At 37.6% G+C, this 13,866-nt stretch overlaps 2 protein-coding genes across 3 annotated transcripts; one reads left to right on the forward strand and one right to left on the reverse strand.

Moving 5' to 3' along the window:
- Positions 1-4,063: 4,063 nt before the first annotated feature.
- On the reverse strand, positions 4,064-9,323 carry dcaf17 (ddb1 and cul4 associated factor 17). Its single transcript, XM_010774448.1, has 14 exons — positions 9,184-9,323; positions 8,447-8,550; positions 7,912-8,002; positions 7,683-7,819; positions 7,516-7,594; positions 7,120-7,209; positions 6,936-7,043; positions 6,632-6,734; positions 6,362-6,504; positions 5,768-5,877; positions 5,446-5,533; positions 5,211-5,291; positions 4,727-4,882; positions 4,064-4,646 (listed from the first exon to the last, which is right to left on the reverse strand). The coding sequence occupies exons 1-14, from the start codon at positions 9,310-9,312 to the stop codon at positions 4,539-4,541; spliced, it is 1,527 nt and encodes a 508-aa protein (XP_010772750.1). The 5' UTR covers positions 9,313-9,323; the 3' UTR covers positions 4,064-4,538.
- A 4-nt stretch (positions 9,324-9,327) lies between these two features.
- Positions 9,328-13,416, forward strand: mettl8 (methyltransferase 8, methylcytidine). Of its 2 annotated transcripts, none has more exons than XM_010774449.1 (10): positions 9,328-9,410; positions 10,412-10,569; positions 10,782-10,873; positions 10,963-11,294; positions 11,471-11,520; positions 11,723-11,783; positions 11,978-12,117; positions 12,472-12,578; positions 12,735-12,800; positions 13,066-13,414. In XM_010774449.1, exons 2-10 carry the CDS (start codon positions 10,418-10,420, stop codon positions 13,218-13,220), a joined length of 1,155 nt encoding a protein of 384 aa, XP_010772751.1. In that variant the 5' UTR covers positions 9,328-9,410; positions 10,412-10,417; the 3' UTR covers positions 13,221-13,414. The 2 variants fall into 2 exon arrangements, with proteins under 2 accessions (XP_010772751.1, XP_010772752.1); XM_010774450.1 differs by having other exon boundaries at positions 9,351-9,410; positions 10,415-10,569; positions 13,066-13,416.
- The last annotated feature ends 450 nt before the right edge of the window (positions 13,417-13,866 follow it).

Consider the following 13,866-nt stretch of genomic DNA (forward strand, 5'->3'; position numbering starts at 1 on the left):
GACATAACTCACATACGGGACGATAATCGACTAGCGAGCAACTGCTTCAGCGAAGAGACAGAATAACTATCAAACACCGCTTGTAAAAAACTTATGGTAGCGCACAAACAGAGAGAACAGAGACACTATCATCCACCGCAGAGTAAATTCACAAAAACTATAATAATACAACGAGATACAAATGCACCCAGACGCTAGAAGTTAACACTGGTAACCCTCAGACATTGCACTTGCAATATAGCCCTCCGACTCCGCTAACACCTCGGCGCAGTGACGTGCGCAGCGCTGGCACAGGTACTATCCGAGAGTCACGCCATACACCACAGAGCCTCAGAGGAAGGCCCAACACATTCCTACTGCGCTAGTTCGTCAGATAGCCAAAACGAAGTAACAAGCCTTGCAGGGGTGCTACAACAAGTAATACACAAAGAATAGAAACCCAATAGAATGAAATATATCAATATCCATTGTGATATCTGGGCCAGGAGCACCCGGGAAACTGGTGCTCGCAGAGTTATACCACGACGCGCAAATTACCGGCCAAACAAAAAAAAAAGCAAAATAGGTTAAAAAGGACACAACAAACAAACAACACAAATGCATCACACCCGGCCCACCATCCCCACCGCCTCTAACACACACACAATAATAACAAACACTAACACAACAACCCACACTGTCACGAAGAGACGGGACCGCTTAATATGCACGCACGATATAGGCTTCAGTGCCCCTATTAGACTACTTACCTCAGACCTTCGAGTGAAGACATCAGGTTGGTGGCGCAATCGACCAAACGAACCCTTAACATTTATCAATAAACCATGTGTCAAAGGCTGGGTGAAATCACACAAATGAGGCGAACGCTATTAGGTCCAAGAATAAAGCAAGTTGCGCATTGAGGTTACACAGTGATGCTACTGCAGCATTAGCACCAGCACCCAGGAGAAGCGCCAAACAAAGCCACAGCGAAGCGGCAAGGCTGAACAAAACAAGTAGAAAAGAACAGGCGAAAAAGTAAAAGCCACAAAAAAGAAGACCGTAAAAAAACACTACAAGGGCGCACGTCAAGCCGGGGGGACTGCCCTCGCGGTAAATAGTCTTTAAACAAAAGAAGTCCTCCTGATCGAACTGCTGACCCCCATCTCACTTTTGTCAAACCATGAAATGCCCTTCAGAGGGCTTTCCTGTGACAGTTTGGTGGATTTTTTAATATAATCAATTGCAATCAATAATATACTACCTTTAATCTAATAAATTGATTTACATTTGTGTCACTATTTGTTCCAAATGGCCAGCAGGTCAGAGTACATGTGTTAACTGTGTTAATCCTCTTTTAGGTCTCATTCTTATTTGTCCTGAAATTCATATAAAATCCGCGATTTCTCACCGCTGAAATGCTACTGTTTTATTAGCATTTGTAGAGCTTTACTTTTTCAGATTTGTTACAGAGAGAAATATATCAGCATTGTAAAAGAAGATTCAGAAAAACACAACAAACTAAGATAGATGTGAAATCCAAAGTGTTCAGACATAATACACTGCCCAACTTAACGCAAGCATGAGCGACTGATGAGCGGGCCTCCGTCGCCAACCAAGACTGATATACTCTGTGACCCTAAGAAATAATCCAAAAAGTGATCAGCATAAACAACACAAGAAAGGTAAAAACACTACAATAAACAACTGTTAATTATGACATCAGCAACAAGTAGTGCAACGTAACAAATTGTGCTGATCACCCAAACCATGATCAACCAAGAAAGCAGCCCCTGAACGGAGCATCAGATTTAGAAAAAAAGGAGGAGGCACAGTATAAAATGAACCACATACATTAGTTGACACACATAAAAATTAACCTCAGTCTAACTCAGGAGGCCTCCACCCATATAACCGAACAAATTTACCACAGAAATTCCTACAGTAGACACACCACAGTATATGAGCGCAGAATATGCAATAAGGGTGTATGCTGAGAACGCAAATCCCTTCGGATGCTTCCGCCCACACACCCGCAACTGAGCTTATGAAGGCGCCGGCACGAGCGAGAGAGAAAGCCCGGCTTATCCCTGCGTGGTATTATAGTAATAGCAAACAGCAACGTTCAACTCCTTTAATGGTATATTGCAAGTGCAATAAGAAGCTACAGAGACGTTAATCTACGTCGGTAATATTAACTTTATTTAATAAAAGATTTACATCATACAGCCCATGTAGTATAATATTTTACAAATGATGAATTACAGCAAACATGTGCAATATATCCATTATTACAGCTCCGTGGGCTGGCAGAAAGGCGATATGGGTCCGTTCTTATTTTGCATCCATGGGTAAAGGTAAAACTCATTTAGTACTGAACACGTCACATCACATGAACGTGCCGGGCGGCGCGGTCCCGTGGGTTAGATGCGCGTTCATAATGCAGAGGGAAATAGTTCTCAGAATAACGTTATTAGCACATTTTTACAACTTGAGGAACGAATGTTTTAAATAAGGGCTATACAAGTGTTCATACTGGGTAGTTTATTTAGTTATCCAACGATTACATACCATTCTTTCCCCATGTAAGTCAATGGGAAAAAGTGTTTCCGGGCCTGGCAACCAAACGGAAGTGTAGTACCGCCGTTTGGCCAGCACGAATATTTTCATCAGAGTCCGGCGCACTTCCTGGGGGCTCGGGCGTTTTGGGGAAGGTATTTTCTGTGTTAGAGTTTTACTCCCTACCGGGTGAACTTTGAGGGTTTTTGACTCTGCAGACCGTTTACATGCTTAAAAACCTTCATAACACACAAGGGGACGGGTAATAACCGGAAAAGCACGACATGGGACCTTTAACTTATTAATTAGACAAAATGATTTGTGGTGAAAGTCATAAACTGTTGTGTCTCAAACGGATATACTAGGTTATTAATGTATTGGCCTAATAGTTGCTTAAAATGCTACAATAACATTTGCAATTCGTTTTTAATCTGACATGTACGGTATCAATGTCTCTCAGCCACCGTAGTGTCGGTGGGCGTGTCGTGTAGGGGGCGTGTCGTGTACCGTCTTGCACTGTCCGGGTCCGGGGCTGCAGGAACATTCTACTCGTCCAACATGGCAACCAGGTGGGGAATCTGCAGCGCGGGGAAGATCAGTCATGACTTCACTGTGGCTCTGAAGACCCTTCCTCATGAAGACCACCAGGTACCAGCAGAAACACACACACATTTACATCTTTAGTTTGCAACACGTCTCGACTACAGTCTACACAAAAAACCTAAAACCATTTTTCTTTTTGTATTACTTTTAATATAGTATATTTTAATATTGTCTGCTTATCTGTATTATTGTGTTGCACTGTTGGAGAAGCCTGTGACATAAGATTTTCAACGACATAATGACTCAGTAGCTATGTTAGTTTGACAATAAAGAACCTTGAAGTTTACGAACCTGTTAGGTAAATGCACGTTTTGTTCAGTCGGATAATATCCACATGTCTACCCTACTTTTATAATTTTCGAATCATAAATCGAATCGATAGAAGATAGATAGCGTCACTGCACCACTCTCACCGCCGTTAGAAAGTAGCAAGCAATGGAGGGTGGAGATTTGGAGTATTTAATCAAAAATAATTGTACTAAACTTCCGCTGCAGCAGCAACAACAAATACAATCTGATGACAGGCCAATTCCCAAACTGTAGCTGTGTACAGCGAGGAACAAAGGAGCGAACCGGACGTAAAACGTTAAAGGTCTCCTGATTTAGTTTGTGAATGAATGCTTATTAGAGTTTCGGCTGGAGAGTGCGTGCGGACCTGTCGGTCAGATAACAGGCGTGTGTAAATCTGTATGATAAAAATGTGTGTAAAATGATACCGGGCGCTGTATTCACTCATCTGGTTACGTTATTACATTGACCACCACGCCCCCCCCAAAAAAGAAAGGACGTATTATTGGCTTCCCCTAATTTTTTCCCCACGCCACGCTACTGCCACCCATCAATACAATCATAAAAACTAACTTGAGAAAATACATTTAATATGAAAAATAAAGTGATTCAAATAAAAATTAAAAACATTGCAAAATTACAAAAATGTTACGGTACAATTTGTTTATGTTTTATCTATTAGGCTACAACCAGTGGACTGTATTTAGTCTTTTATAATAGTATTTAAGTACTGTGAATGCATAAATACAAAATATAATCCACTAATACATTATTATTCACTTATTGTAATACTCAAATATAGATAATTCTAATATGGGCAACATTAGTTATTTCAATATATGTTGATGTCAATACTTTATTACTTTTACTTGAGGACAGGGAGAGAGAGGATGACAAGTAGCAAAGGACCATCATTTACTTATTACCAAAACCCTTTTTTTCTTAAAGATAAAGAGTGTAAATAATGTTGATATTTGAGACGGACCAAGTTAATGTAACCCACACATAAGAAACATTGACACAGTGATCCAGATATGTTTAACAGAAAACCTGTACAAAAACAAGTTTTGAATTCAAATATTTATGTAACCTTACAAAGTAAATGGCACTTATTTTCTGGCAGCCTTGAGTTTGTAAACATGGCAGCAGAAGTTGGTGTTCTTTTGTTCAATATGAACAATTGTGTCCTTATCAAAAAACAACTCATGTCGGTACGTCTGAAAGAAAAGATAAGAGCACACATGAACACATGTACACAGACACTTTAAAATTGGTAGAATCACGTTGGGTCACTCACTTCGTCCCATGGTTCCTCCAGATCAACCGTCCGAAGTAACTGCCCACTCTGGTTGTCGTGCAGTCGGATGTGGGCTCTGCCTTCTCCCTCCTCACCATTAGTTACCACCACTGCCAAAAGGTCAAGCTCATCCTCATATTCCACCATATGGAATGTCTGTAAAGTTAAAGTAACATTATTCTGAAGCCATGCAGAGTAAATATAAGGTTGCCAAAGATAAAACATAAGCTCCGCCGTATCCTCCTTTTTAATGGCATTCTCTTTTAAGATCAGATTCACAGCAGAACATCTTGCCTTTACTGACCCTTGTACTTGCTACATACATTAATAATGTAACATTGTGTAGGGAAAGGTTACAGGTGCAGCTAATAATGATGTCAGAAAAAAGAAAACAAGGAGAAAGTTCCTTTCAAACCTGTTAGCACACTAACATTTACTGTAAAAATAAAGATACTGTATCAATAGCTAAAGCATACATTTTTACCTCTAAATCTGGGTCATCATCCAGCTGATGAAATCTTTTCTTCACTGTGCGGCCCGATGACGTGACAGTTACTTGTGAGGGCTAAAGTAGGAATCATAAATATACCATTTAAATCGCACAAATATTGTCATTGTGCACACATGTGATACATATACATTCGTGATACAATAAGTCAAACTATGTCTGTATGAAGCACAGCATACATTAGGCTTAGTAGGTAGATAATGACACTTACATTGTTGTTTCGAAGAGTTGCCATGGAGAAATCCTTAACTACCTTTGATGGTAAACCACTGTTCAGTTCACCTTTGATTTTAAGGACACTTGAGAAAAAAATATATATATTGTATAACAAGTCCAGTATAATAACATAAGAAAAGTAAAGAAAGTATCATACTATTTGTTTATGCAGCAAAGGACCACTTCATAAAAGTCGGACGTCTCAGGATGTGTTTGTTTGGATACGTTTGCCTCCAAACCACAGACATTTTACCAGTTTTTCCTTGCAGGTTTCATTCATTGTGTCATGTACTGTAAAAGCTGACTCGAGTACTCACTTTATTGTGGCGGGGCCAACATGAAAGATTCTCCCCGAGTCATCAGGGTGGAAGAAGATGGCATCACTCACTAGAGAGCAGCAGTCCATGTTTTGTATACCATGTATTGCCTAATGTCATATATTAAAAAAGAATTACAATAAATGATTGACTAGGACATACAATATGAATTGCATAGAAATCAAATGTATAGCAAACAGCACTATAAGCACATAACTATAGCTAGGTTGCTCTTTTGTACATTTTTTTTTTAATAGAACTGTACAAGCACAAAAAATAGAGAAGTTTTTATTTTTTGTGACACATGCAGAAAAGATCTGCATAAATTGGACCATTGTGGGGTTTTGAATAGTGATTACAGATTTGGATCTGTCCTGCTCTGTCCAGCAGCTGAATACAAAGACTGTCACCAACATGTGTGGCCCTTCTTACCCTGACACTTTCAAAAGCTCAGGCCAATTTGGTGTTCCATCAGACAACAAGATTGAGGATATTTTTCTATCATTGCCAGGCATATGCCACACTTTGTATTTAGATGGCCAAATCATTATTGTCATGTTATTGTGTATGATAAAGAGGATTTCTTGAACTTACTAAAGTGCTTTCCTTGAGAGAACAGATGTGGTGAGTGCCTTCGTGACTTTTATGCGGTGGTGTGTAGATGTAGTGCCACGGGTAGCCTCCAATCTGGAAACTGTTATGAGCGCATGACACTTCAAAGAGCACTGGAGGACAATCTGCGCAAGAAGACATACAAATGATCAAGTTTACTTTTTTAATCTAAAAAAAATGTGTTTGCAGTAAGTAAGAAGATACATATTTAATACAAAGATAACACCGATCTGGATTCGAAAACAGTCTCACCTGTGATCTGGATATTTACTGGGATGCCAAACGGAGTATCTCCCACAGTTTTGCCTCCAAGAAGTGAACTCTGCTTTCCAAGCATTAACTTCTCTGTCAAGTACTGAAAACAAAGAAAGTATTCAAAAGATAGACAGAGCTGTATAAATGCAAAAATAGTAAAACACTGAATATGCAAACATTCACACATATTCAAATTTTCAACAACTGTGCTCTCATGCAATGTTTAAAAATCTGATTTAATCAAATATTCAACTTGCTTAACAGTGTGCACAAAACTCTTTGAGGATCAAAAAATACATACCTTTTGTACAATGTGCTCAAAACTGTACAGCTTCACTGACTTGTTGCTGTAAGACACCACAAGGACCCCTAGAGACAGATCAACATCGGTGACCCCATTGCCAAATATCTGAAAAAATAAGATTTACATATAACATCTGCACCACAATTGAAAATAAGAAAAAAATACAAACAAATCTGGATACCTTTTTGTTGATCTCCAACATGCCCAGAATTTGTAGGGGGAAGACATGAAAGATGGCCATATGCATCACTGTATTCTGAGTGATACCTGCCTTCAAAATAAATAAATAAGAAATAGATGAAACTTGGAGAAAACATTTTAAACTAGCTTTTCAAACTGAAAGACGTATTCTGAGCTCTGATCAATTGTAATGGTCATGCTCCATGATTTTGTTTTTGACTCTTGACTAGTAATACCTTTCACTGACTGATTTTATATCTATTTTCTTGGATTGACTCAATAAGCCTATTAAATGTGTGAAATGCCAAAAATCCATTCACAGCAAGAACCTTAATTACTTTTAATAAAGTGTCCAATCACTCTTCAGTAAGGCACAGAACTTCAGAAAATAACTTACCTGTCGTGCTAAAGATGATTCTTTGTTTTGAACAGATTTAACATAAAATATCTCTTGAGTGACATCCCAACCAAGATACCTGCCAGAACACAACCGAGTATAGTTAACTGTGAATACATATATTAATTTACAACCTAAGAACAGAAAACTCAAAGCCTTGAGGATACCTGAACTTGTGTTTCGAGGAGAGGTAAACTCTCTGCAGCTCTTCTCCCGTTTCAGCTGAAAGGCGACACAGCCAATTATCGGCCGTCAGAGCCAAGAGGCTGGGTTTATGATCAGAGGGGGAGGCTAATGTACTTTCCTGTCAACAAAACAAAGAAAACAACAATCTGAATATGAGTTTTTAAAATATTGTCATGGAAAATGCAGCTTTTTTGGTTTAATTTCACTTACAAGCGAGCTCTGACACAACAGGGCATCTTCAAATTTCTCCAATTTAGATCTCTTGGGCAGTTTGTAAAGAAGTTGAGGCTCTGAATAAACACTGGAATCAGAAGATGTAATCACTCATTGTTAGTTAGAGTAAACATATTTTATTATACTGTCTGTGTCCTTTGCATTTTATACCTTGATGCCATCTACTTAAACATCATGACACAATACATTTATGTTACATGTTACTGTAACCACACAGCATTTTGGTATAGATGACATTAATAAACTGGGTGGAATTTCATCTGGTAACCTAGGTATTGAGAGATAAAACAACAACAACAAATATGACTTTCTTTACTTATGTAAATGATCTGTTTCTTACAGCTTACCTGTAGAAATTCTTAGATTTAGATTTTTTAAGAGATGCATTATGTTACAGTTTAATGCACATTTTAAAGATGTTGTTATAGATCTAAAGATGAAAAGGTAATATTCTGTATTTTACAGTATGTTTCCCCAAATACTACATTTAGCAAATCTTATTGTTACTCACCAGCTGTAGCAGTTCTGGAAATTTTGTAAGTAGATTTTGCCATCCTGATACTTTATTGTGGATTTTGAGGTCTTGCTCCATGCTTTAATGAACTCCCTGCTGTCCTACAATGTAACAATAATAAGGAGATAATACATTTATAAAGCATTCATAAAAACTGAATATCTATCAGGATTAGGTTTATTTTCAAGTATGTTTGCAATAATGAAATTGGTTTTGTGTACAATAGTGCAAACATAAACACATTACGAGAAATTGAGATGTAAAGTAATAGCAACTATAGAAATACTATTAAAAAATGGGTACCACTTTACAATAAAGGGTTTATAATTAGGTTATTAATTAGGTTCTAAACACTTTATTAATCATTAAGAACAATTTATAAACCAGTTCTAACATAACATAAGCTATTTAGCCAATATAAGACTTAGCAGTAGCTACAGATAAATGTGGGCTCACTATTTGGCAAGCAACCGGTCACAGTTGCCCTGTTTATCTCATGTCTTATAAAAGCTTATTAATGATTTATAAAGTGTTCACAACCTAATTAATAAATGAATTACTAACTATTCGTAAACCCTTTATAAGGGTAGTCTTATTGTAAAGTGGTACCAGAAAATGTTTTAAAACTTAGATAGAAAAGAAAGTTTACAAGGAAAAGAAAAAAGAAATACAACAGAAATTATGACACATTATTGTGAAAACATGCAAAAATGTGCAAAACAGTCTTGAGTTACCTGGAGGATGATACCTCTCAGGACCCTCATGTTGTGCCTGCTCAGAGTGCCAGCTTCCCGGATACCTCTGCTCCTCCGGCTCAGCAGCTCAGCGGCGTTTACGGCTCCTTTTCTCCGGTACGGCGCCATCAGCAGGGGGCACTGGTTATGTTCTACTACAGGACTGTTTGTTGTAGCATGACAGAAGAAAACCATCCGAGCTAACCTCCAAGAGCACAGGCAGTCAGGTAAGGGCGATATGGTTTCCCTAGTGATAACGTCAGTGCCCGTCACTGAGCTCCATCTCCCCGACAACACTGAACCTCTTCCACGGGTTTAGGGTTTAACGCGGAAAGTTACCAGCTAACGCAAACTAAGTTAGCACCGTTACAGCAGTGCACCACGACTTCTCGTTTACTTCGTTCCAAAGCCGTTCTTAGGGTTAGTTCGTTATATAACACATAGCGTTCATTATTTGTGTCGTTCAGGCGTGAAAATAATGGATATCAACAGTAAACCGTTGATACACGTTAGTTAACTGTTAACAGTCAATGCTAACTGCTCTGTCCCGCTCCATGTTTGTAGTTCTTCTTCTTCCTCTCCTTTTTGTTTCATGGCGGGCTGCAAACCAACGTCTGAAGGTGCATGCCGCCACCTACTGTACCAGAGAGTGTGTAACTTCAAGACTGGAAGGCACATTTTTGAATGATTAAATTAAAGAAAAGGAACAAAAAACGGTGCTATATTGTAGAAATTAAACTTGTAACCTGTTAAATAAAGACCAGTTTTTCGTATTTTTCTAAAAGCGTCTTCTACGTGAGGAATTGTGGCACACGACATGCCTCTTGAAGATAAGTGACCTCTTACTGGACAAATAAATATAATGTAGGCCTATGTTTTATTTCATAGTATTATTTTTGCTGTATGGGTTCATTACAGCTCTCCATTAATTTGTGTTTACATTGACTAAAGTATCGAAACAAATACTTTTGTACCTTCATTAATTTGTCAACAAGAAGGTTCAGACTGCTAGTATTTACAGTGCTGCAGTGTAAATAAATACCAACAAATCCCCTCCCTGTAAAACGAAGTATTTCCAGATATGTTGAATTAGAATTTTTGTTATTTTTTAATAAGTGCTCCCATTGGTTGAGGAAAGTATCCTTAATAACTTGTTTGATCAGCTGAAATATGCAAAAATATTGTCAAAGAATTATAAGATACATTAATCTTACTGCTTTTTTTACAGAAGAAAATGCATACACTTCGGAGCCTCTCTGTTGCCAAATTGGCTAAAGTTTCCAGCGGATTGTTTTCAAGACAAAAGAGCTCAGGAGGAAGACCTTCAGCCCCACTGGGTTCACGGATTCTGACAAGTTCTGATGACGTCTTTAAGCACAACATGTGGTAAGTGATAAAATGTGATAAGACTTTAATTAGTCACCAATTTCTTGTTGTTATTATGGAGAAAGCAGGATTACAGAATAGGTCGAACCACTTTTAACCACACTGAACGGAAATTTAGGGTAACATTTAAGTGATACATTTTGATACAGTTTGTGATTTACTATAGTTGAGCAGATGTATTAACAATTGATTGATAATGCTTTATGTTTTAGGGATCATGTGCAATGGACAGAAGAGGATAAAGAAAACGCACGGCAGAAGGCAAAAGAAAATTCCTGTACACAAATTCCTTTAGAGGAACAAGGCAAGAATGTATTCCCGCAAAAATATTTATCCAAGTTTTGATTGGGGTTAGCCTTTTTTTGAAAATATCCTAAAATCTTTTCCACACAGGAAAATTTGATACCGAGGCTTGCCAATACTGGGACAAGTTTTACACGATGCACCAGGATAAGTTCTTTAAAGATCGCAAGTGGCTGTTTTCAGAGTTCCCAGAACTGCTTCCTTCAGGGGATCATCCAGAGTTATACCTACAACCTATTGGAGCCAGCACAGACACAGAGACCAGACACCGGCAACACAACGGGCCCAAAAACCATGACAGAAATACAGACGTCCCCAATCATCAAACAGACTCCTGTCAAGAAGCAGCACTAGAAAAAAACCCATCTGCCATACAGTCTAACACATTCCCTGGCCAGCACGCATCACACAGGATCTTGGAGGTTTTCAAAACTCACATTTATTGATTTGAATATGATTGTTTAAATATGAATTGTTGCATTTGGACCATTATACAATTGTGATATGAAAACAGTAGCATGCTGTTAGTTGCAATACTAATACAGCACTTAGAAATGGATTTAAAAAACAACAAAATATACTTTTATATTCTTTACAGGTTGGATGTGGGGTGGGCAACAGTGTGTTTCCCATCGTTAATTCCATAAAGTGAGTAAAGTTTGAGATATTTGCATATAATCTACATCAATTTGGTTACATTATCAGTGCAACATGTTTGCAAAACATTTCAAATACCCAGAATAATGGCCACTAAAATAGCTAATAATTATTATTTACTGCATAATCCTTATGTCAGATTCATGAAAGTACTGTACTATATTTGTAAATAATGTGATTTTATGTTTCACAGAGGGACAGACATATTTTTGTACTGTTGTGACTTCTCCAAATCTGCCATTCAGCTGGTCAAGGTAAGCTTTTCTAAAATTGCTTGGTATGAAAATGCACATAACTGCTTTTAGGTTAATACACTTCTTCAAAGCAATACCTGCAATACAAACACTAAACTCTTGCTCCAGTCTGTATCTCAGCTATCATTTAGAAATGTAGTTTGTGTGACTATCAAACGGTTAGGGTTCTAGCCTGCTTTTTTTTCTCCATGTAGGACCATCCAGACTATGATGACTCTGTGTGTCATGCTTTTGTCCATGACATTTGTGAGGAGACCGCCTCCTTCCCCTTCCCTCCTCAGAGCCTGGATGTTATTCTCGCAGTCTTTGTCCTCTCCTCGATTCATCCAGAGAGGTAGTTGAAGGTTAAAGGACAGCAGAGTCTGACATAATTTCTCACCTGCCAGATCTTTTGTTCTATATCTCATTATAAAATCTATATGTAACTGTATAATATCACTGAGCACAACCTTTACTCTATAGTGGTTTGCTTTAAATGTAAGGCATGGTGGCATACATATTTAATTGTTTTATTTTTGTTGTTTTACCAAATGCATTGCCCATGCATAAGCATTGTCCATGTTCAGTAAGACATGTCAGCTCAATACTTCAGTGCTGTTTGTTAATTTATATACAGCTTGTGTTTTGTTCGTTAGCTGAAGTCCTGTTGTATAAGATAATTTTTTATTCATTGAAATTCCGTTGACAGATTGCATGGAATTGTGAACCATCTATCTTCATACCTGAAACATGGAGGGATATTTCTCTTCCGTGATTATGGGAGATACGACTTCTCACAACTCAGGTTTAAGAAGGGTGAGTCTACAACTAGTAATGCACACCTGAATAAAGCCATTTAACTAACATTACACTTGTGTGTTGTATATTCTGTATTCCCCTCTGTGTGTGAAGTTTTTTTTGCCAATGTATTCCATTTTATCTTAAACCGCTTAACCTTTTAATCCTTTACAGGACGGTGCTTATCAGAGAATTTCTACACACGTGGAGATGGAACCTGTGTCTACTTTTTCACTAAAGGTATTTTTGGTATTTTCTTGTAAGTGCAAAATATATTTATTGACAGGACCATTAAATTAAAGAAACATTAAGGTCTACTTGTTTGGGTACTTGGAGTCAACAGAGTATTTAAGCCTTAATATTTTTAGGCATTTAGATTTTTATAAGATACAATAATACTTTATTGTCCGATCAAGTCGGAAATGTTTCAGTAAAAAATAACAGTTATGTTATCTAACAGTTATCTCTGGTTACTGACTTTTATTATTTACTGTATGCTTTGCAGAAGAAGTTCATAAACTATTTTCCAATGCTGGATTGGAAGAAATTCAGAACCTGGAGGACAGACGACTTCAAGTGAACAGAGGAAAGAAAGTAGCAATGCACCGGGTTTGGATGCAGAGCAAGTACAGGAAATTATATCCACCTTCACCATCTTGACACCCAACCCAGCACAGCAATGTTTGGAGCTAAAGACCTTTTTGTATACTTTGCATCTCATTCATTCCACCCTTAGGAAACAGTTTTAACCAAGTGAGTATACGTATGTACTATAACGAAACAGTTTGCAATAAACATACAAAACAAAGAACAAAGATGTGGTGTTGTCTGGTTGCTGTGCCGTAGATCATTGTATTAGTTTCCATTGAAAAGTTATGCATAAGCTTATAAGGAATTTATTGAGTGAACTTAGGGTTAGGTCCACAAGGGGAAATAGTTGACACTTTAAAATGGGAAACTGACTGACCTATATGAATCTGATACAATCAATGTTTTCTTATTTTCATCCCTAAATTGTGCTTAATATAACCCGCACAATGATAGTTGTGCATGATACAAATACTCATGACATGTCAAAATCCTGTTATAAATAAAACTTTTTACTTATTATTATATTACTTTTTAAAAAGTCTGCATCACCTTGAAAATATGTGTCTGGCCCAACTCTTTACATTTCAAATAGTTACATTGTTTATACATATATTTTAAATAACAATTGTATCATCCATGTTCTATTTCTTTATGTATGTGTCTTGCCTATTTACTATTACACCAGATTCCTTCAATATGAAAACCTACTCAGCAT

The sequence above is a fragment of the Notothenia coriiceps genome, unplaced genomic scaffold (assembly GCF_000735185.1).
Source record: "Notothenia coriiceps isolate Sejong01 unplaced genomic scaffold, NC01 NC01_scaffold00014021, whole genome shotgun sequence".
In the NCBI taxonomy this organism is placed as follows: Eukaryota; Metazoa; Chordata; class Actinopteri; order Perciformes; family Nototheniidae; genus Notothenia; species Notothenia coriiceps.